The sequence below is a fragment of the Rhinoderma darwinii genome, chromosome 1 (genome assembly GCF_050947455.1).
Source record: "Rhinoderma darwinii isolate aRhiDar2 chromosome 1, aRhiDar2.hap1, whole genome shotgun sequence".
NCBI classification, from domain to species: Eukaryota; Metazoa; Chordata; class Amphibia; order Anura; family Rhinodermatidae; genus Rhinoderma; species Rhinoderma darwinii.
In genome coordinates, this window is record NC_134687.1 from 319316733 (window position 1) to 319344606 (window position 27874).

A 27874-nucleotide genomic window follows, 5' to 3' on the forward strand; every position below is an offset into this window, starting at 1 on the left:
TCAGTGGCTGTGTCGTTCTTCCTATGTATTGTAACCCACAGCTACACTCTATTAGATATATGATAAAGGAAGCGTTGCAATTTAGAAAGGTTTTGATATGGAATTTTTCTTGTGTGACATTCGAAATTAACCACTTTTTGCTGTGTGTAATGTTCAGGCAACATTGACATTGTTTACGTCCACATCTGTACGAACCTTGAAGCCCTGGAGAAAGGAAATTGCTAGCGTGCTTACGTATTTTATTTCTTAGACTACTGGGAGAAATCATGTTTTTAATAGTTTTTACTCTATGAAAGGTTTATTTTGTTTTTTGGGGAAGGATAATTTTTTTCAATACTGAATTAAGCAGCAATAGATCCCAATGGTTCTGTATTGTTTTTCTAATGAACATAATCTCTGTATTGAATGTCGTAATAAAGTTGCATACTAATTTCCAGATTCCATTTAGAAAATCTCTGCTCTAATATTTTGGCTTGTTTGGTAGACTGATATATTGTCATGGTGGTGCAATTTTTATGTTTCCTCCAATACTGACTAAATCGGATGTTGTTAGTCCATTTTTTATAGTGGACACTATCATAGTAAGGAAAACTATTAGTGTATACTTTTTTAAAATGTGTTTTTGTAATAAGTTCATGGTCCACATCATGTGCCAACTCCAGGTCTAAAAAGACCATTGAGTTATATTGCGAGTGAAAAACAGAGCCTAATTGTTTCTATTAAGGTTTCTTTACAAAATTGATAGGGCTTCTACGCTACCTCTCCACAAAAATAATAAATTGTCTATATATCTACGATAATAGATAACATCACAAGAAAATATGGCTGAAACCCGCGATAAACAGGGAATCAAATCCAGCAATAAACAAATTAGAATAACTGGGGGCGACCCAAGTCCTTATTGCCGTACCCTATATTTGGTGACAGAAGGTACGCTTATACATGAAAACATTGTTGTGTCAAAATAAACTCTAGACCCTCTAATAGGAACTCACTCTGTGCATCCAATTAATTTTCATCATTCTACAGATACATGCCTACTGTCTCAAGGCCCAGTTGGTGTTTGTTGTTTGAATAGAAAGATGTTACGTTCATGGTGATGAACAAATATCCATAAATTCATTTGACGCTTTTTAGGTCCCTTATTAATGCTGTTGAATCTTTTAGATAGGAGGGTAGTTGGACCATAAACTTTTGCAGATATAGATCAATAAAATAAGATAATTGGCTTGTTAATGATCCAGTCCACAATATCATAATGCTCCCTGGGGGGGGGTTCTGTTTATCTTTAAGCACTTTTCGCAGATGATAAAATATTTGTGTTTTTGAATCTATTAGGGCCTGTTCACATCACTGTTGCCCTTCCATTGAGGGGTTCCGTCAGAGGTTTCCGTCGGGTTAACCCCTCAAAGGAAAGGCAAACGAAAACCTAAGCTTCCGTTTCCCTCACCATTGATATCAATGTTGACGGAAACCTCGCTCATGATTTCCGTCTGTCACCGTTGTGACAGTGTTCCGTTGTTCTTGACGGAACCAATAGCGACGGAACTCTGTCACAACGGTGGCAGACGGAAACCATTAGCGAGGTTTCTGTCACCATTGAGTTTAATGGTGAGGGAAACGGAAGCTGAGGTTTCCGTTTGCCTTTCCGCTGAGGGGTTAACCCGACGGAAACCTCCGATGGAACCCCTAAGCGGAAAGCGATGGTGATGTGAACACAGCCTTACTGTTAGAAACATCTCTTTTTTATTCAAATTCCCTTCCTGAAAAGCTCTATTATTGAACGCTGTCTTCAGTGCCTTATGTTACGGAATAGGATTTGAATTTAATTTCGCAAAATACAGGATTCGTAATGCTTCTGATTGGTAAGTATGTTGATCTTGGACTACAATACCCCCTACTTTGTTTGCAGATTGTACCACAATGCGTCAGTTCTCAGTAGCCTTTTGAGTGTTCCAAATTCTCCCATGGATAGGTTCTTTTTATCTGTTCTTATCTCAGACACCCTTTACATAATTTAGGACTATATAATAAAAAGTTTGAAGGTAAAGGCCCCCATAAAATTTTAATTTAACGTTGACCTCTAAGTGTACAAAGGTATCCTCCTCAGAAGTTTAATCCGAGCGAAGAGGCAGGATTTTCAGGTCTGCATTTTTAGAGGCCAATTCAAAGTGAAGGTGTAGCGTCAATTTGGAGATAAACAAATTCGTCTGCCTGCTGTGCTGGACAGAATCAAAGACTCTTAGATAAAAGTGAAAATTTTCCCCTTGAGAATAAATGGGAGGAAAGATTGAATATTTTTATTTAACAAGAAAAAGATTGAGTCTAAACGGTTCATAGAATGCAGGTATGCTATAGTGGAATGGTCCTCAACCCCAACCATAAGATCCAAATAGAAGTAGTAGCGTCAGCATCCTTGTTCAAGGAAGTCTCTTTATTGTGCCAAAAAATTGCATAAAGACTGATAGCAGCATAGTTTTCACCCAAATCAATGGCAGGGTCTTTGTCAAGCTTGACAAAGACCCTGCTACTGCTTTGGTTTGAAACTTGACGAAGGCACTGCCACTGTTTTGGGTTGAAACGTTGCTACTAACAGTCTGTATGCACTTTGGGGCACAATAAAGAGACTTTTTTAACAAAGCTGCTGTCGCGTCGACTTCTATTTGAATATCTTTATTGTCACAACGCCTTACTCTTGTGTCACAGCTGGCAGAAGTGTTATAAAATATACAAATCTAATTTTCAAAATCTGAACGGGTGATAACTGTCTACTGTGCACGTGATGTTACAAGAGGTGGTAACTGTTGGGAGGGACATCAACGATCCCTTGTGGGTTGATATGTTTATATGGGACTGAAGGGAGATTTAACGTTGCTTCTTTATCTGTGTGGCTCCCACTATTCTTATTTTTATTGTGGCCCAAAACTCCTGAATTTCTGAAAGTCCTCCCTCCAAAATTACCTCCATACTTCTGATTATGTTTAATTGAACTGGTAACAGATTTTTTTAGAATGCTTTTTTTATCCTTTATATGCTTATCCTCTTTATGAGTTTTTATATTATTATGGTTTTCATTTGTTTGATTTGGAGGGTCACCATTCTGGATTGTGAGATATTTCACCAAACCCTGTTTTTTCGACTTTTATAGTGAGGAAGTAGTTGTGCTTTCTCTTTGCACCTAGCAGACCACGGTAGTTAGAGAATAGCGTTGGTTTGCTATAGCAATCTTTTTATACAAATGTAATGGCGGTAAACAGCTCATAAAGAGAATCCTTTTGTGAAATATGGTTTTTAAATATGTATAAATGATGATTTTTTGAGGAATTTGTGATGGATTTATGATGATCACCCGCCATGTTTTAAATACAAATATTATGAGCTGTTTGTGTTAGTCATGCCTGACAAATATCTCAGGACTCGATCAAAATGCATTGCTTTTTTGTAATAAAAAATATTATCAAAAGAACATGGTTCAAGTGTCTACCGCCTGAATACACAGTCAGCAGTGTATAAGAATAAAGGAGTGTTTTTTTGTTTTTGCAACATTCTGTATTCTGTTCAGGCCTTTCACTCGTAAAGTAATCACAAGGAAACTGCTGTCCGTGCAGCAGCACAGCCCGGTAATTAATCCAACTTTAAGGGTATGTTCAAACGGCAGCGTCCGTTACGGCTGAAATTACGGGGCTGTTTTCAGGAGAAAACAGCACCGTAATTTCAGCCGTAATGGCATGTGCAGGCGCTTTTCGCTGCGTCCATTACGGACGTAATTGGAGCTGTTTTTGACAGCGGCGCGTAAAAAAATTACAGTCGGCACAGCACATCGTAAAACGCATTCAAATTAATGGGCAGATGTTTGCTGCCGCTTTGGAGCCGTATTTTCGGACGTAATTCGGGGCTAAAACGGCCAAATTACGTCCGTAAATAGGGTGTGTGAACCCAGCCTCAAGAAAACCCTCAATAGTGTTGTGCCTATACTTCCCTAGGTTAGTGGTTCCATATTTGTCCAGTCATTCATTTTATTATGTGCTAGATATGATTGTTATCCAGTGACGCAGCTCTAGGGATCGCAACAGTCGCAATTGCCGACAGGGCCCCCATAGTCACAAAGTGCTGATGACCGCGCTGGTCCCGCTTCCTGAGTGCTGGAGCAAGGAGCTGACGGCTCATTGCTCCAGCATTCACACTGCCATGAGCGGCTCGGCGCAGGCAAGCACAATGTAGAAACGTCATCGCGCCTGTCTGCGCCGAGTCACTCTGAGCACAGACCGGAAGGAGGATTCGCCACCCGTCGTCGTGGGAACGGGGATAGGTAAGTAATTATGTTATTATTTTTCTATTAGACACTATATTATACTGGAAAGGGAAGGGGGGGCTGATATGGTGGCTACTATAGGAGCATTTTACTATATGAGGGGCATTATACTGTATGGGTGGCATTATACTGTGGGGACATTATACTGTAGGGACAGCTATGGGGGCATTATACTGTGGGGGCAGCTATGGGGGGCATTATATTTGTGGGGGCAGCTATGGGGGTATTATATTGTGGGGGCAGCTTTGGGGGCATTATACTGTGTGGGGGCAGCTATGGGGGGCATTATACTGTGGGGGCAGCTATAGGGGGCATTATACTGTGGGGGCATTATACCATGGGGACAGATATGGGTGACATTATACTCTATGGGGGCAGCTATGGGTGGTATCATACTGTATGGGGTAGCTATGGGGGGCATTATATTGTGGGGCAGCTAGGAGGGGGCATTATACTGTGTGGTGCATTATACTGTGGGGGGAGTTATGTGGGCATTATACTGCGTGGGGCGTTATACTGTGGGCAGCTATGGGAGGCATTATACTGTGTGGGGGCAGCTTTGGGAGGCATTATACTATGTTGGGGCAGCTATGGAGAGCACTATACTGTGTGGGGGCAGCTATGGGGGGCATTATACTGTGTGGGGCAGCTATGGGGAGCATTATACTGTGGGGGCAGCTATGGGGGTATTATGCTGTATGGGGGAATTTGTTTGGGCATTGTACTGTATGGGGGCATCTGTGTGGGCATTTTACTGCATGGGAGAATTTGTGTGGGCATTATACTGTATGGGGCATCTGTGTGGGCATTATACTGTATGGGGCATCTGTGTGGGCCTTATAATGTATGCGGCATCTGTGTGGGCATTATACTGTATGGGGCATCATACTGTGTGAGGGCATCTGCGTGGGCATTATACTGTATGGGGCATCTGTGTGGGCATTATACTGTATGGGCCATCTGTGTGGGCATTATACTGTATGGCCATTAAACTGTATGGGGGCATTATACTGTATGGTAGCAGCTATGTGGGCATTATACTGTGTGGGGGCACTATGGGAGCATGATACTGTGTGGGCTGAACTGGGTGTGCATGGGCGGGGATTGGGTGGAATTAGAGGCGTGGCTTAAAAGGGAAAAAAATTGCCACTGCGTGCCGCATCGATTGTCCCTCTTTGTGATACTTGAAAGTATAGCACTGTCTACAGGGAGGGGGCTGTATGGCACTATTTCCAGGGGGCACTATCTACAAGGGCAAGCTGTGTGTGGCACCCAGGGGAGGGGGCCCAGTCAAAAGTTTGCTATGGGGCCCAGTGTTTCCTACTTACGCCCCTGTTGTTATCCTTATAGTTTATTATTATGTTTTTTGTTGTCCTTTGTCAAACACAACTAGTGACAAGTGAAGTAACCCTTTTCTGGGCTGAACGTATATGAATGCCATCTGAATATTTACCAGGCAGTGCCCAATTAGTTCCTAGCTAAATGATAACTTATGCAGTATTTCAGTGCTATGAATGGCTCCTTCAAATATGTATATGTAATATCCACTCATGTAACATATATGTGTATAAATATATATATATAGGTGTCTCCCAATTATCTGTCCTGTTATTGTTTTACCACCAAAGAGCTGCAGTGATGTACTTCAGGAGAGATTTGCGGTGGAGATGAAGTGCAGTGTTGCATTACGCTTGGCTGCTTTGCACATTCAGGAACGTATTCATTCTTGTGGGCAACCGCAGAAGATAACATTCAAATACATTGAGTAAGTAGAATGCATTTGAGTTGTCAATCAAACATGTTCATATATAAACCAAAGCTTATCTAACCAAAATAAAAAATAACTATAAATACTACACACCGATAATTATACTTATGAGGACATGAAAATCCTGTACACGTATATTTTTATTCCTTTTGTTTGAGTTGTTCATTTTACTAACATGCGTGTGTGTATGTGTATGTGTGTATATATATATATATATATATATATATATATATATATATATATATATATATATATTCACAGACACACACAAATTACATCTGTTGCTTTTTAGGCATTTATGCTTTAACTGTCTTTTAAGGATCATTTGTTAATGAACAGTGAACTTTCCATATTGCACAATTCAATATATAGACACTGAAGAAACTTGAAGTGTAATATTCCTTGTTAGTCTTACTGTCTCCTTACTTCTGGCACTATGTTTATAGAAAGATCACTCGCAAAAAGGAATTAGATCCATGAATGCTTTATTGTTTTGGCCATGAATCTTTTTTAATATTCATTTCACAAGTGCATTGAGTAGATTCTAATATACTGTACAATAAACTAAGTATACACATTTTTAAAGTCCAGATATACATTGCTTGTTTCCACTAGAAAAGACTGGGGAATAGATAACTTTTTATCTCCAACTTTACTTCGGAACATGAGAGGGAAGGATATAAAGAAGGCAATCAGCTTCCATATGAAGAGAAACCAATGCATTCTCGAACCAAGACAAAAGGTGAACAGGAATGTTTGTCATGTGTTCCAGCTGAAACAATGCACCAACTACTACGTTTTTGTTATCTGTGTCTTGTTCTGTTATAGAACATTGGGGATTGGAAAAATGGTCATTTATCTTGACCAGATGTAATAGCTATAATATAGAATGTCCTGCCATACAAAAGCACTTGCACTGATTTTTTGGGCTTTAATCTTACCCAATCCATGCAAAATCTTTGTTATGGGCTAACCAGATTTGAATAAGGACACAGTCATGTTTTTGCTTTTTCATTTTGGTTTTTCACACCTCGCCTTCCAAGAGCCATAACTTTTTTATTTTTCAGTCAATGGAGTGGTGTGGGGGCTTATTTTTTTGCGGGAGGAGTTGTAGTTTCTATTGGTAGCATTTAAAGCACCATATAATGTACTGGGAAACTGAAAAAAAATTCTTTGCGGGCTGAAATTGGAAAAAACTCGGATTCCTCCATTGTTTTTTGTGTTTCGTTTTTACGGCTTTCCCCGTGCGGTAAAAACAAAAACTTAAATTTATTCTGTGAGTCAATACGATTATGGTGATACCAAATTTATAAAGTTTTTTTTATATTTTACTACATTAAAATAATAAAAACTTTTTCTTAAAAAAAAAAATGTTTTGTTTCAACACATTCTGAGTGCCATTTATTTTTCTGTGTATTGAGAGGTGTAAGGGCTATTTTTTGCGGGACAAGCTGTAGTTTTTATTGGTACCATTTTTTGGTATATACAACTTTTTAATCACCTTCTATTATATTTTCTTGAGAGCTAAGTTGACCAAAAACCAGCTATTTTGGTGGTTTACAGTTTGTTTTTTTAATGGCGTTCACCGTGCACGTTAAATAATGCTATATTGTAATAGTTCAGACTTTTACAGACGCAGTGATACAAATTTTGTTTACTTTTTTATTTTTTACATTACGTTAGAGGAAAAATGGGAAAACATTTTTTTTTAACTTTTAATATACAGTTAGGTCCAGAATTATTTGGACAGTGACACAATCTTCATGATTTGGGCTCTGCATGCCACCACATTGAATTTGAAATAAAACAACTGAGATGCAATTGAAGTGTAGACTTTAAGGTTTAATTCAAGGATGAACGAAAATATCCTGTGAAACCATTTTCTACACAGCCTCCTCATTTCAGGGGCTCAAAAGTAAATGGATAAATCAACATTACCATAAATAAAATGTGTTTTTTTTTAATACTTTGTAGAGAATCCTTTGCAGGCAATGACTGCCTGAAGTCTGGAACCCATGGACATCACCAAACGCTGGGTTTCCTTCTTTGTTATGCTTTGCCAGGCCTTTACTGCGGCTGTCTTCAGTTGTTGCTTGTTTGTGGGTCTTTCTGCCTTAAGTTTTGTCTTAAGCAAGTGAAATGCATGCTCCATCGGGTTGAGATCTGGTGATTGACTTGGCCATTGCAGAATATTCCACTTCTTTGCCTTAAAAAACTCCTGGGCTGCTTTCGCAGTATGTTTTGGGTCATCGTTCATCTGTAATGTGAAGCGACGTCCAATCAACCTTGCTGCATTTGGTTGAATCTGGGCAGAAAGTATATCCATGAACACTTCAGAATTCATCCGGCTGCTTCTTTCTTCAGTCACATCATTAATAAACACTAGTGACTCAGAGCCTTTGGCAGCCATGCATGCCCATGCCATCACACCACCTCCACCATGTTTTACAGAGGATGTGGTGTGCTTTGGATCATAAGCTGTTCCAAGCCTTGTCCATACTTTCTTCCTCCCATCATTCTGGTACAGGTTGATCTTAGTTTCATCTGTCCAAAGAATGCTGTTCCAGAACTGGGCTGGCTTATTTAGATGTTGTTTGGCAAAGTCTAATCTGGCCTTTCTATTTTTGGGCTGATTAATGGTTTGCACCTTGTGGTGAACCCTCTGTATTTGCTCTCATGAAGTCTTCTCTTTATGTTAGACTTAGATACTGATACACCTACTTCCAGGAGAGTGTTCTTCACTTTGGTAGATGTTGTGAAGGGGTTTTTCTTCACCATGGAAAGGATTCTGTGATCATCAACCACTGTTGTCTTCCATGGACGTCCAGGCCTTTTGGAGTTCACGAGATCACCAGTGCGCTCTTTTTTTCAAGAATGTGCCAAACTGTCGATTTGGCCACTCCTAACATTTGTGCTATCTCTCTGATGGATTTCTTCATTTTCTTCAGCCTAGCGATGGTCTGTTTCCCTTGCATTGAGAGCTCCTTTCACCTCATGTTGTGGGTTCACAGCAACAGCTTCCAAATGCAAATGCCACACCTGGAATCAACTCCAGACATTTTACCGGCTTAATTGATTGATTAATGAGGGAATAGCCCATGCAGCCCATTAAATAGCTTTTGAGATAATTGTCCAATTACCATTGGTCCCTTGAAAAAGAGGCAACTACATATTAAAGAGCTGTAATTCCTAAACCCTTCCTCAAATTAGGATGTAAATACCCTCAATTTAAAGCTGAGAGTCTGCACTTTAAGCCCATATTGATTATATAACTATATATTCAATATGTTTTGGTAAACAGCTAAAATGCCAAAACATCTGTCACTGTCCAAATAATTCTGGACCTAACTGTATATATTTTTTTCACTACTAAAAACTTTATTTAACTTTTTTTGACACTTTCTATTAGTCCCCCTAGGGGACTTGAACCAGCGATCAATAGATCGCTGGTACAATACACTGCAATACTAATTTATAGTGTATAGTCTTTTTTACAGGTTTCTGTTAAACCCTGCCGCAGGCAGGGCTTAACAGAGGCAGAGTGAAGGCAGTCCTGAGGGCCTTCATTAGGCCCCTGGGCTGCCATGACAAGCTATCAGAGGCCCCCTCTTTATAACGCCTCAGATGCTGCGGTCGCGATTGACTGCAGCATTTGAGGGGTTAAATGGCCAAGAACGCCATTAGTCCCAGGTGTCAGCTTTAAAACACAGCTGACACCCACAGCGTATGGAGTGCGATCAGCGCGTTCCATACTTCTCCCCCTGCACCAGATGCACTGGCACGTCCTGGCGGATGAAGGGGTTCATTTGGTGAAAAGCTCCTGATCAATGCATGTAAGTTGGAGTTCCCAGCAGCTCTTGAAATGTTACATACAGTGTGTGTATATATTTTTATATATTTTTATATATATATATATATATATATACTGTGTATATATATATATATATATATATATATATATATATATATATATATATATATATATATATATACTGGTCCTTCTCAATTTATTAGAATATCATCAAAATGTAATTTAAGTCAGTAATTCAATTCAAAAAGTGAAACCCATATATTATATAGATTCATTACACACAGAGTGATCTATTTCCAGCATTTTTTTCTTTTAATGTGGAAGATTATGGCTGACAGTTATAGAAAACCAAAAATTTAGTGTCTTGGAAAATTAGAATATTAAATAAGTACAATTTAAAAAATGATTTTTAATACCGAAATGTTGGCCTACTGAAAAGTACACTACCGTTAAAAAGTTTAGGGTCACTTAGAAATTTCCCTATTTTTGAAAGAAAAGCACAGTTTTTTTCAATGAAGATAACATTTAATTAATCAGAAATACACTCTATACATTGTTAATGTGCTAAATTACTATTCTAGCTGCAAACGTCTGGTTTTTAATGCAATATCTACATAGGTGTATAGAGGCCCATTTCCAGCAACCATCACTCCAGTGTTCTAATGGTACATTGTGTTTGCTAACTGTGTTAGAAGGCTAATGGATGATTAGAAAACACTTGAAAACACTTGTGCAATTATGTTAGCACCGCTGTAAACAGTTTTGCTATTTAGAGGAGCTATAAAACTGACCTTCCTTTGAGCTAGTTGAGAATCTGGAGCATTACATTTGTGGGTTCGATTAAACTCTCAAAATGGCTAGAAAAAGAGAGCTTTCATGTGAAACTCGACAGTCTATTCTTGTTCTTAGAAATGAAGGCTATTCCATGCGAGAAATTGCCAAGAAACTGAAGATTTCCTACAACGGTGTGTACTACTCCCTTCAGAGGACAGCACAAACAGGCTCTAACCAGAGTAGAAAGAGAAGTGGGAGGCCCCGCTGCACAACTGAGCAACAAGACAAGTACATTAGAGTCTCTAGTTTGAGAAATAGACGCCTCACAGGTCCTCAACTGGCAGCTTCATTAAATAGTACCCGCAAAACGCCAGTGTTAACGTCTACAGTGAAGAGGCGACTCCGGGATGCTGGCCTTCAGGGCAGAGTGGCAAAGAAAAAGCCCTATCTGAGACTGGCTAATAAAAGGAAAAGATTAATATGGGCAAAAGCACACAGACATTGGACAGAGGAAGATTGGAAAAAAGTGTTATGTACAGACGAATCGAAGTTTGAGGTGTTTGGATCACACAGAACATTTGTGAGACGCAGAACAACTGAAAAGATGCTGGAAGAGTGCCTGACGCCATCTGTCAAGCATGGTGGAGGTAATGTGATGGTCTGGGGTTGCTTTGGTGCTGGTAAAGTGGGAGATTTGTACAAGGTAAAAGGGATTTTGAATAAGGAAGGTTATCACTCCATTTTGCAATGCCATGCCATACCCTGTAGACAGCGCTTGATTGGAGCCAATTTCATCCTACAACAGGACAATGACCCAAAGCACACCTCCAAATCATGCAAGAACTATTTAGGGAAGAAGCAGGCAGCTGGTATTCTATCTGTAATGGAGTGGCCAGCGCAGTCACCAGATCTCAACTCCATAGAGCTGTTGGGGGAGCAGCTTGACCGTACGGTACGCAAGAAGTGCCCATCAGGCCAATCCAACTTGTGGGAGGGCTTTCTAGAAGCATGGGGTGAAATTTCTCCCGATTAGCAAATTAACAGCTAGAATGCCAAAGGTCTGCAATGCTGTAATTGCTGCAAATGGAGCAGTCTTTGACAAAAGCAAAGTTTGAAGGAGAAAATTATTATTTCAAATAAAAATCATTATTTCTAACCTTGTCAATGTCTTGACTATATTTTCTAGTCATTTTGCAACTCATTTAATAAATATAAGTGTGAGTTTTCATGGAAAACACAAAATTGTCTGGGTGACCCCAAACTTTTGAACGGTAGTGTATGTACAGTATATGCACTTAATACTTGTCCGGGGCTCCTTTTGCATGAATTACTGCATCAATGGCAGGGAGGCGATCAGCCTGTGGCACTGCTGAGGTGTTATGGAAGCCCAAGTTGCTTTGATAGCGACCTTCAGCTCCTCTGCATTGTTGGGTCTGGTGTCTCTCATCTTCCACTTGACAATACCCCATAGATTCTCTATGGGGTTTAGGTCAGGCGAGTTTGCCGGCCAGTCAAGCGAAGTGATACTGTGGTTACTAAACCAGGTATTGGTACTTTTGGCAGTGTGGGCAGGTGCCAAGTCCGGCTGGAAAATGAAATCAGCCTCTCCATAAAGCTTGTCAGCAGAGGGAAGCATGAAGTGCGCTAAAATTTCCTGGTAGACGGCTGCGCTGACTCTGGACTTGATATAACACAGTGGACCAACACCAGCAGATGACATGGCTCCCCAAACCATCACTGACAGTGGAAACTTCACACTGGACCTCAAGCAACTTAGATTGATGCCTCTCCGCTCTTTCTCCAGACTCTGGGACCTTGATTTCTCAATGAAATGCAAAATTTACTTTCATCTGAAAACAGGACTTGGGACCACTGAGCAACAGATTAGTCCTTTTAAAGGTTTAGGAAACCTTTGCAGGTTTTTGTGTTGATTAGCAGATTAGAGTGTGACACCGCGAGTCTACAATCTTTTACCCAATATTTAAATTTTCTGAGACACTAAATTTTGAGTTTAAATGAACTGCTAGCCATAATCATCAACATTAAAAGAAAAAAATGCTGGAAATAGATCACTGTGTGTAATGAATCTATATAATATATGAGTTTCACTTTTTAGATTGAATTACTGAAATCAATTAACTTTTTGATGATATTCTAATTCATTGAGAAGGACTAGTATATATATATATATATATATATATATATATATATGTAATAAATTACATTTCCATAACCTACGTAATGAATATGTAGCTCTATATACAAACTCTTATTTTAATATTCTACAATTCTGATATAAGAGCTAAGATGATATAACTTGTAACATGGTAAGCTAACCTTTCACCATTTCACTTCATTTTAACAGCCGATATCAGCAGCTCAGGTTCGATTGCAATATTTAAAGATTCTTGGAGACTTGAAAACTTACGGGGGAAAAATATTTAATGCCACACTAATGGTACGTAGCATATATATATATAGATATATATATAGATATATATATATATATATATATATATATACATATATATATACATATATATATATATATATATATATATATATATATATATATATATATATATATATACATGTGTGTGTGTGTGTGTGTGTGTTAATTCAGTTCATTTAGATAGTACATTTTTATAAAGTTATAGTAAACCATAACTATTTCTATAAAATTACATTTTCAGTAATATAGAAGCAGACTTTACAGTTGTATTTTTAGTGATACAAATAGAACAATTCATCCAGCAATGTCAGTCTTCTAATTGAGAGTAGATAATATACATTAAATTGACTCAGAAAACACCAAGTAAGTAAGAAATACAGAACAAAAGAACCCAACGGAATAAGACAAAGCGCCAATGATATGAAACTCAGCTGAGAGCCTGCATATACTGTTAATATGACCATAATTTGGGGTTACCCTTGATATTGTTAAACGTGGATAAGAATACCAATCACCACCAATATATTGGGGCCATACAATTAGTTCCAGTCTATAATAACTCCAGATTTAATGCACACAAAGGGGCACATTTACTATTATTGCCTTTTTTTAGGGCGCAAATCAATTTAGACAAATTTATTATTGATTTGTGCCAAAAGGAACAGATGTTTAAGTTTCACTCGACACTTTTTAACATTGTCTAGAAAAGAGGGCATGGCATGAGAAAACATGCATATATTAGTACAAAATCAGTACACATGGCGGGTTAGTTCGGAGATGCTGCTTTAAGACGCTCCCTCAAACTCCACCTTCTATATCACGTAGGACTGTTGTACCTGGTTGCACCTGTTGAAATCACAGCAGTATTTTTAATGCATATCAGTAGTTATTTGTTACTTGTTTCAGCTACAGGACAGAGAATCATACGTCACTCTTCTTGTTGGAGCCAAGTATGGTATCAGTCAGATTATTAACAACAAACTGAACATCATGATAACCTTAGCAGAATTCTCCAACATCAGCAAAGTAGAGCTAGCTCCAGAGTCTGAAAAAGTTAGCATGGTGAAGGTTTACCTTCAGGATGTCAAGGTAAGTACTAGTCATTGCAAACACGAAATAATTTATTTTGGTTACATGAATGGAATATTAAACTAGTTTTATGAGATTAAATCATTGATGTCCTATTCTCAGGACCCCTCTGGGACCGCTACTTGTCAGCACAATGAAAGGGCACTGTGTCCACTTCATTATTTACATACGAGCGTTCATACGAGCGGCTGTGCCTGATATTGCAGCTTGTCCTATTCACTTTTCCGTCGACATAGCTAAATGAGGACTTGTTTTTTGCGGGATTAGTTTTACTTTTTAATGGCACCATTTTGGGGTACATATCATTTTTTGATTAACTTTTATTAACTTTTTTGGGGGGAATAGAAAAAAAAACTGAAATTCCGCCATTGTCCTATGCGTTTTAAATTGACACTTTCACTGTGCGGCATAAATAACACATTACCTTTATTCTATGGGTCGGTACGATTACGACGATACCGCATATGTAGAGGTTTTTTATGTTTTACGACTTTTGCACAATAAAAACACTTTTGAACTAAAATTGTTTGTTTTTGCATCGTCGCTTTCCAAGAGCCGTCATTTTTTTATTTTTCAGTCAATGTAGTGATTTTTTGTGCTTGTTTTTTTGCGGGACGAGACGTGGTTTTGATTGGTACTGTTTTTGGGTACATGGGACTTATTAATTAACTTTAATTATGACTTTTTTGGGGGGCAATGGAAAAAAATAGCAACTTTGTCATTGTTTTTTGCGTTTTTTTTTACAGTGTTCACCTTGCGGTTTAAATTACATATTAACTTTATTGTTTGAGTCATTATGGTCGCGGCGATACCATATATGTGTACTTTTATTTATTATACAGTATATAGTTTTACTAAATAAAATCACTTTTTATGGGAAAAAATGGTTTTAGTTATTTTTTTACGGTCATTTTTATTAATAATCTTTATTTAACATTAATTACTTATTTTTTTAGTCCCACTAGGGGACTTTACTATGCGATCTTCAGATCGCTGCTATAATGCTTTAGTATACTTCCTATACCAGAGCATTATTGCCTGTCAGTGTAAATCTGACAGGCAATCTATCAGGACATGCCTCTGGCGCGTCCTAACAGGCATATGCCCAGGGCAGACCTGGGGGCTTTTATCTGGCCCTTGGCTGCCATGGCACCCCATTGGAGGCCCGTGATTGCATTTGCGGGCCTGCCGATGGGTGAGAGATTTAAAATCTGCGGTCGCTATTGACCGCAGCATTTAATGTGTTAAACGGCCACGATCGATGTAAACTTCGTTGGACCAGGAGCCCGTGCAGGGCTTAGACTGGGCCGCTGTGAAAAGGCGACGGCCTAGCCTAAGGCCCCTAAGTGACTGCTGTGAAAAGGTGTATTGGTGGTCACTAAGTGGTTAAAGAGGCTCTGTCACCAGATTTTGCAACCCCTATCTGCTATTGCAGCAGATAGGCGCTGCAATGTAGATTACAGTAACGTTTTTATTTTTAAAAAACGAGCATTTTTGGCCAAGTTATGACCATTTTTGTAGTTATGCAAATGAGGCTTGCAAAAGTCCAAGTGGGTGTGTTTAAAAGTAAAAGTCCAAGTGGGCGTGTATTATGTGCGTACATCGGGGCGTTTTTAATACTTTTACTAGCTGGACGCTCTGAAGAGAAGTATCATCCACTTCTCTTCAGAACGCCCAGCTTCTGACAGTGCAGATCTGTGACGTCACTCACAGGTCCTGCATCGTGACGGCCACATCGGCACCAGAGGCTACAGTTGATTCTGCAGCAGCATCAGCGTTTGCAGGTAAGTCGATCTTACCTGCAAACGCTGATGCTGCTGCAGAATCAACTGTAGCCTCTGGTGCCGATGTGGCCGACACGATGCAGGACCTGTGAGTGACGTCACAGATCTGCACTGTCAGAAGCTGGGCGTTCTGAAGAGAAGTGGATGATACTTCTCTTCAGAGCGTCCAGCTAGTAAAAGTATTAAAAACGCCCCGATGTACGCACACAATACACGCCCACTTGGACTTTTACTTTTAAACACACCCACTTGGACTTTTGCAAGCCTCATTTGCATAACTACAAAAATGGTCATAACTTGGCCAAAAATGCTCGTTTTTTAAAAATAAAAACGTTACTGTAATCTACATTGCAGCGCCTATCTGCTGCAATAGCAGATAGGGGTTGCAAAATCTGGTGACAGAGCCTCTTTAAATGAAGGTTTTGACTATGCAATACCTAATGGTGCAACGTTTAGAAACAGCAAAATCTATATTATATGTAACTATACCAGATACTGTCACTGATGTATAAGAACTAATTTTGGTCCTGTTCACATCACCGTTGCCCTTCCCTTGAGGGGTTCCGTCTGAGGTTTCCGTCGGGTTAACCCCTCAATGTAAAGGCAAACGGAAACCTAAGCTTCTGTTTCCCTCACCATTGATATCAATAGTGACAGAAACCTAGCTAATGGTTTCCGTCTGTCACCGTTGTGACAGGGTTCCGTTGTTCTTGACGGGCCCAAAAGCACAGTCGCCTGCGCTATTGATTCCATCAAAATGAACGGAACACTGTCGCAACGGTGACAGGGTTCCCCTACTTTATGTTGGCATAGTTTTTTTTAACAGCCTTTTATTTTTCTAGGATGTTACAAGGCTTAGAACTTTAGCAGCAATATCTCTCATTTTCAAGAAAATTTCAAGAGGGTATTTTTTCAGGAGCCAGTTCATTTGTGAAGTGGCTTTTAGGGCCTTATATATTAGAAACCCCCAATAAGTCACCCCATTTTAAAAACATCCTCCCTCAAAGTATTCAAAACAGCATTTAGAAAGTTTCTTATCCCTTTAGATCTTTCCCAAGAATTAAAGCAAAGTAGAGGTGAAATTTACAAATGTCATTTTTTTTTTTTTGCAGAAATTCATTTTTAATCCATTTTTTTGGTAACACAGAAAGCTTTACCAGAGAAAAGCAAATCAATATTTATTGCCCAGATTCTGCAGCTTTTAGAACTATCCCACATGTGGTCCGAGTGTGGTAATGTACTGCAGCACAGGCCTCAGAAGCAAAGGAGCACCTAGTTAATTTTGGGCCTCCTTTTTATTAGAATATATTTTAGGCACCATGTCAGGTTTGAAGGGGTCTTGTGGTGCCAAAACAATGGAAATCCCCGACAAGTGACCCAATTTAGGAAGGTACACCCCTTAAGGAATTCATCTAGGGGTGTAGTGAGCATTTTGACCACACAGGTGTTTCATAGATTTTATTAGAATTGGGCAGTGAAAATAAAAAACATCCTTTTTCTTCAAAAAGACGTAGCTTTAGCTCAAAATGTTTAGTTTTCTCAACAAAAAAGGAAAAAAAGAACCACAATATTTATAAAGAAATTTCTCCCGAGTATGGCAATACCGTCATAAGCTGCTGTTTGTGCACACAGTAGGGCTCAGAAGGGAAGGAGCGCCATTTGACTTTTGGTGTGCAGATTTTGCTGGATTGGTTTCTGGTCGCTATGTCGCATTTGCAAAGCCTATGTGGGAGCAACATAGTGTAAACCCCCCAGAAGTAACCTCATTTTGGAAACGACACCCCTCAAGGTATTCGCCTAGGGGTGTAGTGAGCATATTAACCCCGCAATTTGCAGAAATGAGTGTGCACTCGATGTTGCAGAGTGAAAATGGGATTTTTTCCATAGATATGCCTATATGTGGTGCCCAGCTTGTGCCACCATAACAAGACAGCTCTCTAATTATTATTCTGTGTTCACCTTACATGGGGCACTAATCTTTTGCCTAGACATTCGACCAGGCTCAGGAGTGAAAGAGTACCGTGCGAAGTTGAGGCCTAATTTGGCGACTTACAAAGTATTGATTCACAATTCCAGAGGCTCTGATGTGAAATAATAAAAGAAACCTGAGAAGTGACCCCATTTTGGAAACTACACCCCTCAAGGCATTTATTAAGGGGTGTAGTGAGCATTTTCACCCCACAGGTCTTTTCCATAAATGATTGGGCTGCGGATGGTGCAAAGTAAAAATTTAAATTTTTCCCTAGATATGCCATTTCAGTGGCAAATATGTCGTACCCAACTTGTGTCACTGGAGACACACACCCCAAAAATTGTTAAAAGGGTTCTCCCGGGTATGGCGATGCCATCTATGTGGAAGTAATGAGCTGTTTGGGCTTGCTGTAGGGCTCAGAAGGGAGGGAGCGCCATTTAACTTTTGGAGCGTGGATTTTGCTTTGTAGTAGTTTTGTTTGGAGTTTTACTGGTATTTCAGTTTATAATGTAGGGGTATATGTAAGGTGGGCAGAGTACATCAGGGGCATAGTCAGGTGGTATAATAATGGGGTAAAAAAAACAATAAAATAATCCATAGATGTGTGTTACGCTGTGATACAATCCTTTCTGCACAGGCCAGTATCACACTGATAAAATGGTCCTTTCTTATTCCCTTTTGGTCCACACTCTGCACCTTTGCACTTTGGGGAATGTTGCTGGGAAAGTGTTGTCCCGTTATAATACCTCGCTTCCAGCAGATATGTTTGGACCCTACCCTTCCTGGTTCCCTAATTTTAGGGCCTTGATAAATCGCCTCTTGAAATAGAAGAAATGATCCTCTCGGGCCGGCACAACTGCATATTTTTTATTTCATGACTTATTGGAGCCTTAACTAATTACATTTTTTCATAGACGTAGTGGTATGAGGGCTGTTTTTTTGCGGGACGAGCTGTAGTTATTATTGGTACCATTTTGGAGTACATGCAACTTTTTGATCACTTTTTATCCTATGTTTTGGGAGGAAAGGTGACCAAAAAAAACAGCAATTCTGGCATAGTTATTTAGTTTTTTTTATACAGCGTTCACCATGCATTATAAATTACATGTTAACTTTATTCTGCGGGCCAGTACGATTCCGGCGATACCTAATTTATAACACTTTTTTTATGTTTTACAACTTTGTGCACAATAAAATTACTTTTGTAAAAAGAATGTCTTTTTTCTGTCGCCATGTTGTGGGAACCATAACTTTTAAATTTTTTAATCGACGGAGCTGTATGAGGGCTTATTTTTTTGCAAGACAAGCTATAGTTTTTATAGGTACCATTTTTTGATACATGCAACTTTTTGATCACTTTTTATTTACATTTTTGTAGGGCAAAGTGACCAAAAAACTGAAATTCTGGCAGTTTTTTATGTTTTTTTTACACCGTTCGCCGCGTGGAATAAACAACATCATATTTTTATAGTACTGGCCATTATGGTCGCGGCGATACCAAATATGTATGGTTTATTTATTTCTTTCATTAATTAAGGACTTGATAATGGAAAAAGTGCGATAGTATTTCATTTTATTACTTGAAACGTTTATTATATTTTTTTCACTTTTTTTTTTAATCCCACTAGGGGACTTAAAGGTTTAACTGTCAGTTTTTTTTCTAATACATTGTACTACCTATATATGCATCTAAGGGGTTAATAACAGGGATCGGAACTAGCACCGGTTCCTGCCGTTACAGGTGGATGTCAGCTGTAACATACAGCTGACATCCACCACTGATGACGCCGGCTCAGCTCCTGAGCCAGCGCCATCTTGCCGACGACTACGGAAGCCTTTTAGGCCCCACCTCCGGGCGGGGTCTGGAAGGTTTCCATAGTAGGCAGACTGGGAGGCCACTATTAGGCCTCCGGTTGCCATTGCAGCCACCAGCACCCCGGCAATTTCATTATTGGGGTGCCGACGAACTGCAAACACCTTAAATTCAGCGATCGCGTTTGACCGCTGCATTTAAGGGGTTAATGGTGGGGATCTAAGCAAACTTCGGTCCCCGCCATTACATCAGGGTGTCAGCTGTAAGATACAGCTGACATCCGGGGATGATGGCACCGACTCAGCTTCTGGGCCGGTGCCATCTATTTGTCGTAAGTATACGACAATTTGCGGGAAGCGCTGGCTTTCCATGACGTATACTTACGACAAATGTCGGGAAGGGGTTAAGGATTTAGTTATTTGTATTGTACTATTGTTTGTTTATAAACCCTATTTTTTATTTATCTAGCCTCTTTCCCTTTTGCTGGAGTCAAATAATGCAAAGGACATTGTGTGTCTAATTTTCGGTTATTGTAAGCTATTTGTGAATACTACAACATCAATCTTTGAGTGGCCTGGTATTAACCTATACCACAGGATGTCTACAGAAGAAGGTAAGAAAGAGTGTACCGTTAAACACACAGTTGTTTGATAATTATCCAGTAGAAGATTTAGGACTATTTATGTCTCATTAGCAGAAATGGTACAAAACTGAAATATTCATTTTTGATGAAATTGTATGCAATAAAAATAAAATTCAATGATAGACATCTTCAGAGAAATAGATGCTCATTTCCCAAATAGATTGAGATATGCATATGAATTGAATTTGATACATAGAGCAGTATAGCAGTAATGAGCAGTGTAGCTATGAATCCAGCAGTGGGGTAAGATAGAACACTTACTAGAAGCTGCAGCAGCATCTGTGTCCCTCTTTCTGCCTCTCTCTCAGTCTGCCCCCCCCCACCTCTGAGACTCGCACCTATCTCAAGAATGGAACCTTCTAAACCCCTCCTACTGTATACCGCTGTCGCTGCTCTAAGCCCGCTGAGTTACAAGGTAGCCAGGAGTACGGAAATAGTCGAGCTCGCTATTTCCGTAACTCTCGATTTCTGTGAAACAGTGTAGCTCGCAGTACTACACTGTTTTCGTAACTCCCATTCACTTCTAAATGTCTGAGATGAGAATACTCCTTTAAGGATGTGGCTTATATTGGGCCTTTTTTAGCATAATCGCATTTTGCTGCCCTTGTACTGGAACTGTCATATAAGTAAATAGAAGTTACAGAAACAGCGCAGCACAGCGAGCTATGCTGTTTCTGGAAGTAGGAAGCTAGGGGAAAAAGCGTGGCTGTCTGTGCTACTCTGTTTCCATAACTCCAATTCATTACTATGGGAGTTTAGTAAACAGCGCAGCAAAACGCGCTTGTCTGTTTCTGGAAAATCCGGCCACCTCGTAACTCAGTGGCCGCAGCTCAGCATCAGTGGCAAAAGGTATGACGGAGGTCAGGGGACCCCGTTCTAGAGAAAAATGCCATTCCCTGAGGTGAGAGCCGCATCTATGAGACATTTATGACATATCTTTGCCAAGATAGAAAAACCCTTTATCTTATATGTACCCTAAAATAATTAGTAAAAATCTACAGAATACAAGGCCTCAAACAGCTACATAGACATAAAACTAAAAAAAGTTATGGTGAACAGAATTTTAATATAATAAACTTCATCTGATTCTTGAGGCCAAATTTAGGCTCAGTCCGTTTGGGGTTAATGATCACTATAAAATCTATAATGCTAATAAACATTGTGTTTACTTTAAGGATATGAATCTAGAGCTTGCAGTGACTCAGAAGAGTCTTCAGAACTGGATTCTTCACAAGACCTCTCATCAGATCTCCACTTTTTGACGTCCCGAAACATAAAACCTTTACAGGAAGAGGACGAGGAAGAAGATAAGGAAGATGGATGTGAGGTTAAGCAAAATGAAGAAAAGAAAGAAAGTGATGTCAAATTAAAAGATCACTGTGATGCTACAATCAATGATACAGACAGCATTTCTGAAAACTCCGATTCTGCTAACACAGAAAGTCAAGGTTATAAAATCAGCTGGTCCAGTGATTCAATTGATGCTCTGGAAGAAGATGACCTAGAAACGTGTTCCTCAAGTAAGCCAGAGTTTTTTCAGTTTTATACGCCGCTTTTGAAAGATCTGTCTACAGAGGACCAAGGTGTCTTTACTGATAATCATGAACAGAAATGCAAAGCAAATGCCTGCCATGAACAAGATCCGTTGCTATGTGTTTTGCAGCAGATTAACACAAAGGAAGAAACAGCTACAGATTTCAAGGAGCCATCTAGATCTCCTAAAGAGACAGACAGCAGAGAGGACAATGATCTGCATGGCTTCTTTGGCTGTCAGTTTACAGAAAATAATGTAATGGAGTACTACAGTTTGTGCTCAAATATTTCCCCTGCCAGTAGTGTGGATAGGAACGTTCCTAGCAGCCCGGAAAGCAACTGTATAAAGGATCAAATAGCAGAAGCTAAAGTGCAGAATAAAGCTTATAGTCATGGAAGGAACGATGAAGTAGAAACTCTTATACTTGACCCACCACCAGGGTTTTGTGACAGTAGTTCTGAAGAGGAATTTTTTGATGCTACAGACCGGTTCACGCCCACACTAAGTTCTCCTGGTAAATCAAATTCTAAAATGTATTCACTCACACACTTCTACCTTGCACCATCTTTTTCTGCTCATCTGAAATCCATTAACATTTAAAAAAAAAAAAATGGGTGAAAATTTAAAATGCATTTGTGAATGAAGGATCTCCTAGCATCACCTTAGGTTAATACACGCACTTTTGGGCTCAGTTTTTTTTTCAGCCAAACACAAGAGTGGACACAAAAAAAAGAAGATTCATTCATTGTTGTTTTTATACCTTTCCATCCTTTTGGATCCACTTCTGGCTTTGGCTAAAAAAAATAAGCCAAAAACTGCACCAAAACTGTGTGTCTGACTCTGGCCATAGAAAGCTTGTATTAATTCCCTATATCTGCTGTTCCCTCAAATTAGCAGATCCACTTTGATATATTCTATAGACACTGTTCGAAAGCTGTAATAGTATTCTTACTGAAAAAAAAAACTGAACACTAAAATGTCCTACAACCTGCAGTTCTTGGTTGCTGTTTGTTTAAGGAATGTCTTGTAGGAAAATTAAAAACTAAAACCCGCTGGCACCCCTATAGCCCCCCTCAAACACCTTTTGGAATCTGGTAGCAGATGATGTTTTCTACTGCAGTTTCCTTTAATTTAGCCAAATCTATACATCTTCCTTCTAAACCTTTGTGTAACATTTCGCTATTTCTTGAATACACATAATGCCTCTTTCTTTATTTGCATGAAACTGAGACAGTTTAAGGTGTTGCTCAACTTTGTGAATATTCTATCTCTTTTTAGGTTCAAAATTAGAGAACAAATTTTCTTATGCAGACAGACGAGCACTGCATGGGTCACATACTGAATTTAAGGAAAATTCTACTGAAAAAAGGAAAATGATAAAGTATACAAGAAAGCCGACAAAAGTGATACGGAAACGAAGATCTTTTCTACAGACAGACTACACCACTCAGGTCACATTTCCTTTATCACCCTCTGACTCTTTGGAGACTATGGATCATGTATGTTGTTTTGAGAAGGAGCCACGTCTTCCAGTAGAATCACATTCACCCACAGTTTCCTCATTTAAAGACATTGAGGGTGAACCTGCTCTTCTAGAAACCAAACCGCTTGTACAACACAAATCCATAGAGAAATCTAAAAGCAAAACACATTCTCCCAGTCTAATGGAGATGGAACCAGACACCATGGAGACAAAATCAGTGACTGATTCAGTATTGTCTTCTATATCTGCTATTCGTTTTAGGAGTGACTCTGGAGCTACAGAAAGAAGTCCTAATGACAGTCCTACTTCTTGTACAAATATAGACTGGAATATAGAAGAACATAATGGGCGAGTTAGTCCATCAGAAATATCACTACAAATGTTCAGAATCAGCACGAACGAAGTCTCCCCTTTCTTCCTGGAACCAACTGAAAAAAATAAAGTAAACAAAACAAATTGCTTAAAAGAGGCAGCAAAGACAGACAATTATGAGGAAAGTATTAAGGACATAACCAAAAACATATTTCAAAATGATGATGAAAATAAGATTTTCGAAGAAGATATTGGCTCAATAAACACCATTCCTCCCACTGACAGAATGTTACCATATATTGCTCAGGCAGAAGACACAAAACCATTAATTCACAATAATGTAAGAATAGACTCTGAAGAATCTGAAGAAGAATCAATCCGTAAAGAACAGTCTCCAAAAAAATGTAGAACAAGGAAGCTGTTTGGTTTCTCCAGTGCTGCAGATTTACTTTTAGATTTCAAGGGACTTGCTGATCTGTTTACAAATTTTCCTTTAAATTCATTGAAAGATGGAACCTCTACGATACCCAGTGTGCCTCCTTGTGAAGAGGAAATGCATCTTTTAACAAATCAAGAACAAGACAAGCTCACATTAGATGATTCACCTGGTATGAAACTATTTCTGGCACAATGCTTGAGTTCCTCTGACACAACATTGGATACTCTCGAATTAGGTTGTGATGAAATTGAAGAGAAAATAGATTCTGATGTTTTTTCACTGAGTTCAGACAAAGGCTCTAGTGGGCATTTACCATACATAGAGAGAAACCTTTCAAAAGCAAATACAGTCACACCAAGGTTAGCTGACTCAACAGACAAAACTTTTAAGGGCTATGAAAATAAATATCAGAATTATGATTCAGTTAAAGAAAACCCAAAGATATCCAAAGTAGGAAATTGCAGCTGTCAACTATCTTACGCAGCCTGTTTTCAGCCTACAGACAACGACACAGAAGATGAAATTATTGATTTTACGAGAAGTGCTACACCATTACCTAGAACAATACCACCTTCATCTGTGAGCTCATGGTTTGTGGAAAATAATGATAATCCTAAAGATCACTCTGGAAGCAATATATCTTGCTTAGAGCATTTCGAAGCTCTTGATCTTCTAAGGGGAAGAATACAGGATTCTCCAACTGGTTTTGGCAAATTACAAGACAGTGTATTGGATCTTCAAAGGATTTTAGAGGGATACAAGGACAAGCTTAAAATACACCCTGAGGACAAATGTTCTGCAGTCTTTTCAAAACAAAAGACCTGCCTTTGTAATGTGTCTCGTAAGATGATGTCTTCATCACAGAAAGTGCTGAAATCAGACCAGTTATCCGAGGAGATTTATCAGTCAGTAGAGGAAACATTTTTTGGTCTGATGGAAATGACTGGAGAATGTCTCCAATTTTCTAGTTGTGTAGAGTGCAATAAACGGCACAGGGACCTCCAAACTAATTTACGTGATCTCATATGTACCTACCATCAATTTGTCCAAGCAGCCAAGAAGGCTTCAGAGAATGAAAATCATGACTTGCATTTCAAGCTGCTGTCTCGCCAGTGCACTGCACTCACTGCTGCTATATTTTGCCTGACACAGCAATTCAGATCATTGGTTTTTCTTTGAAAAAAAAGTTTAAAAAAAAAGAAGACAAAGAGCACAATTGCCTCTTTAAAAAACTTGAGAAGAGACTTCACCTACTCACCATAGCTTTGCAAAGTTTTTCTAGAGGAAACCACAATAACATCAGAAGTACTGGAGAATATGTATATAAACTAGTAGAAAAAAAACAGTAATATTGCTTGTGGCAGCCAAAAAGATGTTACATATTTTCGATACTTGCACTTGCACAATGACAGTATCTGATTGTTATGGGTAACACTGCTGTTTTAGACTGCATGCACACGACATTGCTTTTAGAGGAGGATACCTCTATAATATGGCATCCACAATTTAGTTTTTCTTGTATTTCATATGAAAAAGCCTCTGTTTGAAAACTGAGGCATATGGAGGTACAGCAGCGTTCCATAAACTTCTATGGATGTCGTATTACGGCTCTGTACAACCAGAAGGTTGTACGGAGCTGTAGTATAGTCGTGTGCATGAGCTGTTGCTTTGCACTAGTTTCTATACATGATGCCTAAATTGTGTGTTGATTGGTTGCTCATAAGTTGTTTTTAATGAAAATATCAGAAATTAGTTTGACTTGATGAGACCAAATGAATGTTTTACAGTATTAGTCTGTCACATAACTGTTTCCATTTATAACACTAATTATACAATTAATGGAGCACAATATCAGTATTGCCTTAAAAAGCAGATGTAAATTGTACAAAATTTTATCATTTTTTCCCCTTGAGCACACTGTATAGTCTTTTAATTCCTTGACTCTAAAATGGTATTATTCTGGATATCATTATCCATTACGTAGAATGTTTACAAATACTTCACTCTCTGTAACTACTGTATGTATGTGATTGTTTATATGTACAGAATGCACCAAAGAACTATCAAATTATAATACATTTCAAAGTATAGTATATAAAAAATATCTATATTTTACTGTGAACAAACAATGTTGGTTTTTTTTCGTTTTTATTTTACTATTAAGAATTATAATATATGCTTAATGTATTTTCTTCAAAAAAATTATGTTATACAGTTGCCCTCTATTACATAAAATGAAATTATAGAGCATTGATTCAGACTTCCAGGGTTGGCTACATGTATTTCTTAAGCATTTAGGTGTGTTATATTTGGCTTTTATTAAGGCAAAACCTTAACAAGTAATCTGTGGTATGTTTTTGACAATATTCACATTTCCAAATCAAAGCAGGTTATTGGTGCGATTTTACTTTGTTCCTTTCATAAAGGGTACCTTACCTTTAACATGGTTTGCTTAAATGTCCACAGATAGACTGTGCATCCAACCAATCTGCTCAAAAAAAAGTGGAAGAAAAAAGGACTGTATAATAAGAAATTCCATCTTTGTTCAGCATCATTCAATAAAACATTTTATCACAATAGTATAAAATATAACATATTTGGTAGGTATAGTTGAACCATAAATGGAAGAAATACCTTAGTCTTGCACCCACATGAAAGTATAATAACAAAAATGGGAAATGTGTTCATGCAAGTGTGGCAAAACACTAGACTATAATATAACGAAAGAGGTGTAAGACAAATAAATGGCACTGTCCCAAAATTAAAAAAGCAGAACCATTTGTGGACCAGTCATGAATAACACACAATGGTCAAAAAGCGGCAGAATCTTTTGCCAAAAAAAGGAGTACAAGGCTTGCAACAAATACGAGTTGTGCCAAATTTATCAAGTGATGAGCAATATTTTGATACATTTGATGCTGTTTGCGCCATTATAAGTTGATGGATCCAATGATAGACATAGACATTCTTCAGAATAAGTTGTGAGTTGGAGGAAGTCCGGACAGCTCCTTATGTGACTAGGCTATCCAATAATTAGATATTACATAATAGCAACAATCAGCAGGGCATGCATACTGAAGACAGTTGTGAAACTTCTGTATATGTATCATATGACAAAGCGCATCTAATAAAAAACATCTAGTAGATGCATCATAAATAAGGTGCATTTAAGGTGCAAATCAGAAAAGAATTTCTACACATACACACACAAGAGCATTAGGCTGTGAAAGAAAATAATACCCTCATCACTTATTAATAAGTTTATGAACATTTCAATACAGTGGACTAATGCTCAAGTTACATTTACTACATATGTGAGCAAATGTGCAAATGCGAGCCATTACATGAAAAATATGTATGATAATTAAACATCACTAGAATTCAGAAATATAATGTGCAAAATGAATACACCCCTCAACTTTGAAATTGCAACGCCAAGAAGGACAAGCCGTAAGGTAATGCAAATTGAGGAAGTATCAGGTGTCGCGAAGATCTGCAAATGATCAAATTTTCAAGCACCTAGCTCCAATCTGTATATAGTCACGAATACCCCAGCACTCACAAGAAAACAATAAAATATATGGAAAGTTGAATAGATTTATTTTTTCACAAAGCCGTATATCATATATTATTTCATATGTAATCAGCGTTTTTATATGAATACATGAGTTGAAGCGACTTAATAAAT

The 27874-nt window shown here is 38.6% G+C and overlaps 1 protein-coding gene across 2 annotated transcripts in view; it reads left to right on the plus strand.

The window, feature by feature from the left end:
* Positions 1-26286, plus strand: part of FRMPD1 (FERM and PDZ domain containing 1) — a 173373-nt gene extending 147087 nt beyond the window's left edge. Inside the window, exons 10-16 of one of the 2 annotated variants that reach the window (XM_075825560.1) lie at positions 5941-6077; positions 6696-6822; positions 13031-13123; positions 14024-14206; positions 20244-20388; positions 21594-22466; positions 23231-26286. In XM_075825560.1, the coding sequence (XP_075681675.1) occupies positions 5941-6077; positions 6696-6822; positions 13031-13123; positions 14024-14206; positions 20244-20388; positions 21594-22466; positions 23231-25365 (3693 nt within the window). In that variant the 3' untranslated portion in view covers positions 25366-26286. The remainder of the gene's footprint in view (positions 1-5940; positions 6078-6695; positions 6823-13030; positions 13124-14023; positions 14207-20243; positions 20389-21593; positions 22467-23230) is intronic. The other variant, XM_075825561.1, reaches the window with a different exon arrangement.
* The last annotated feature ends 1588 nt before the right edge of the window (positions 26287-27874 follow it).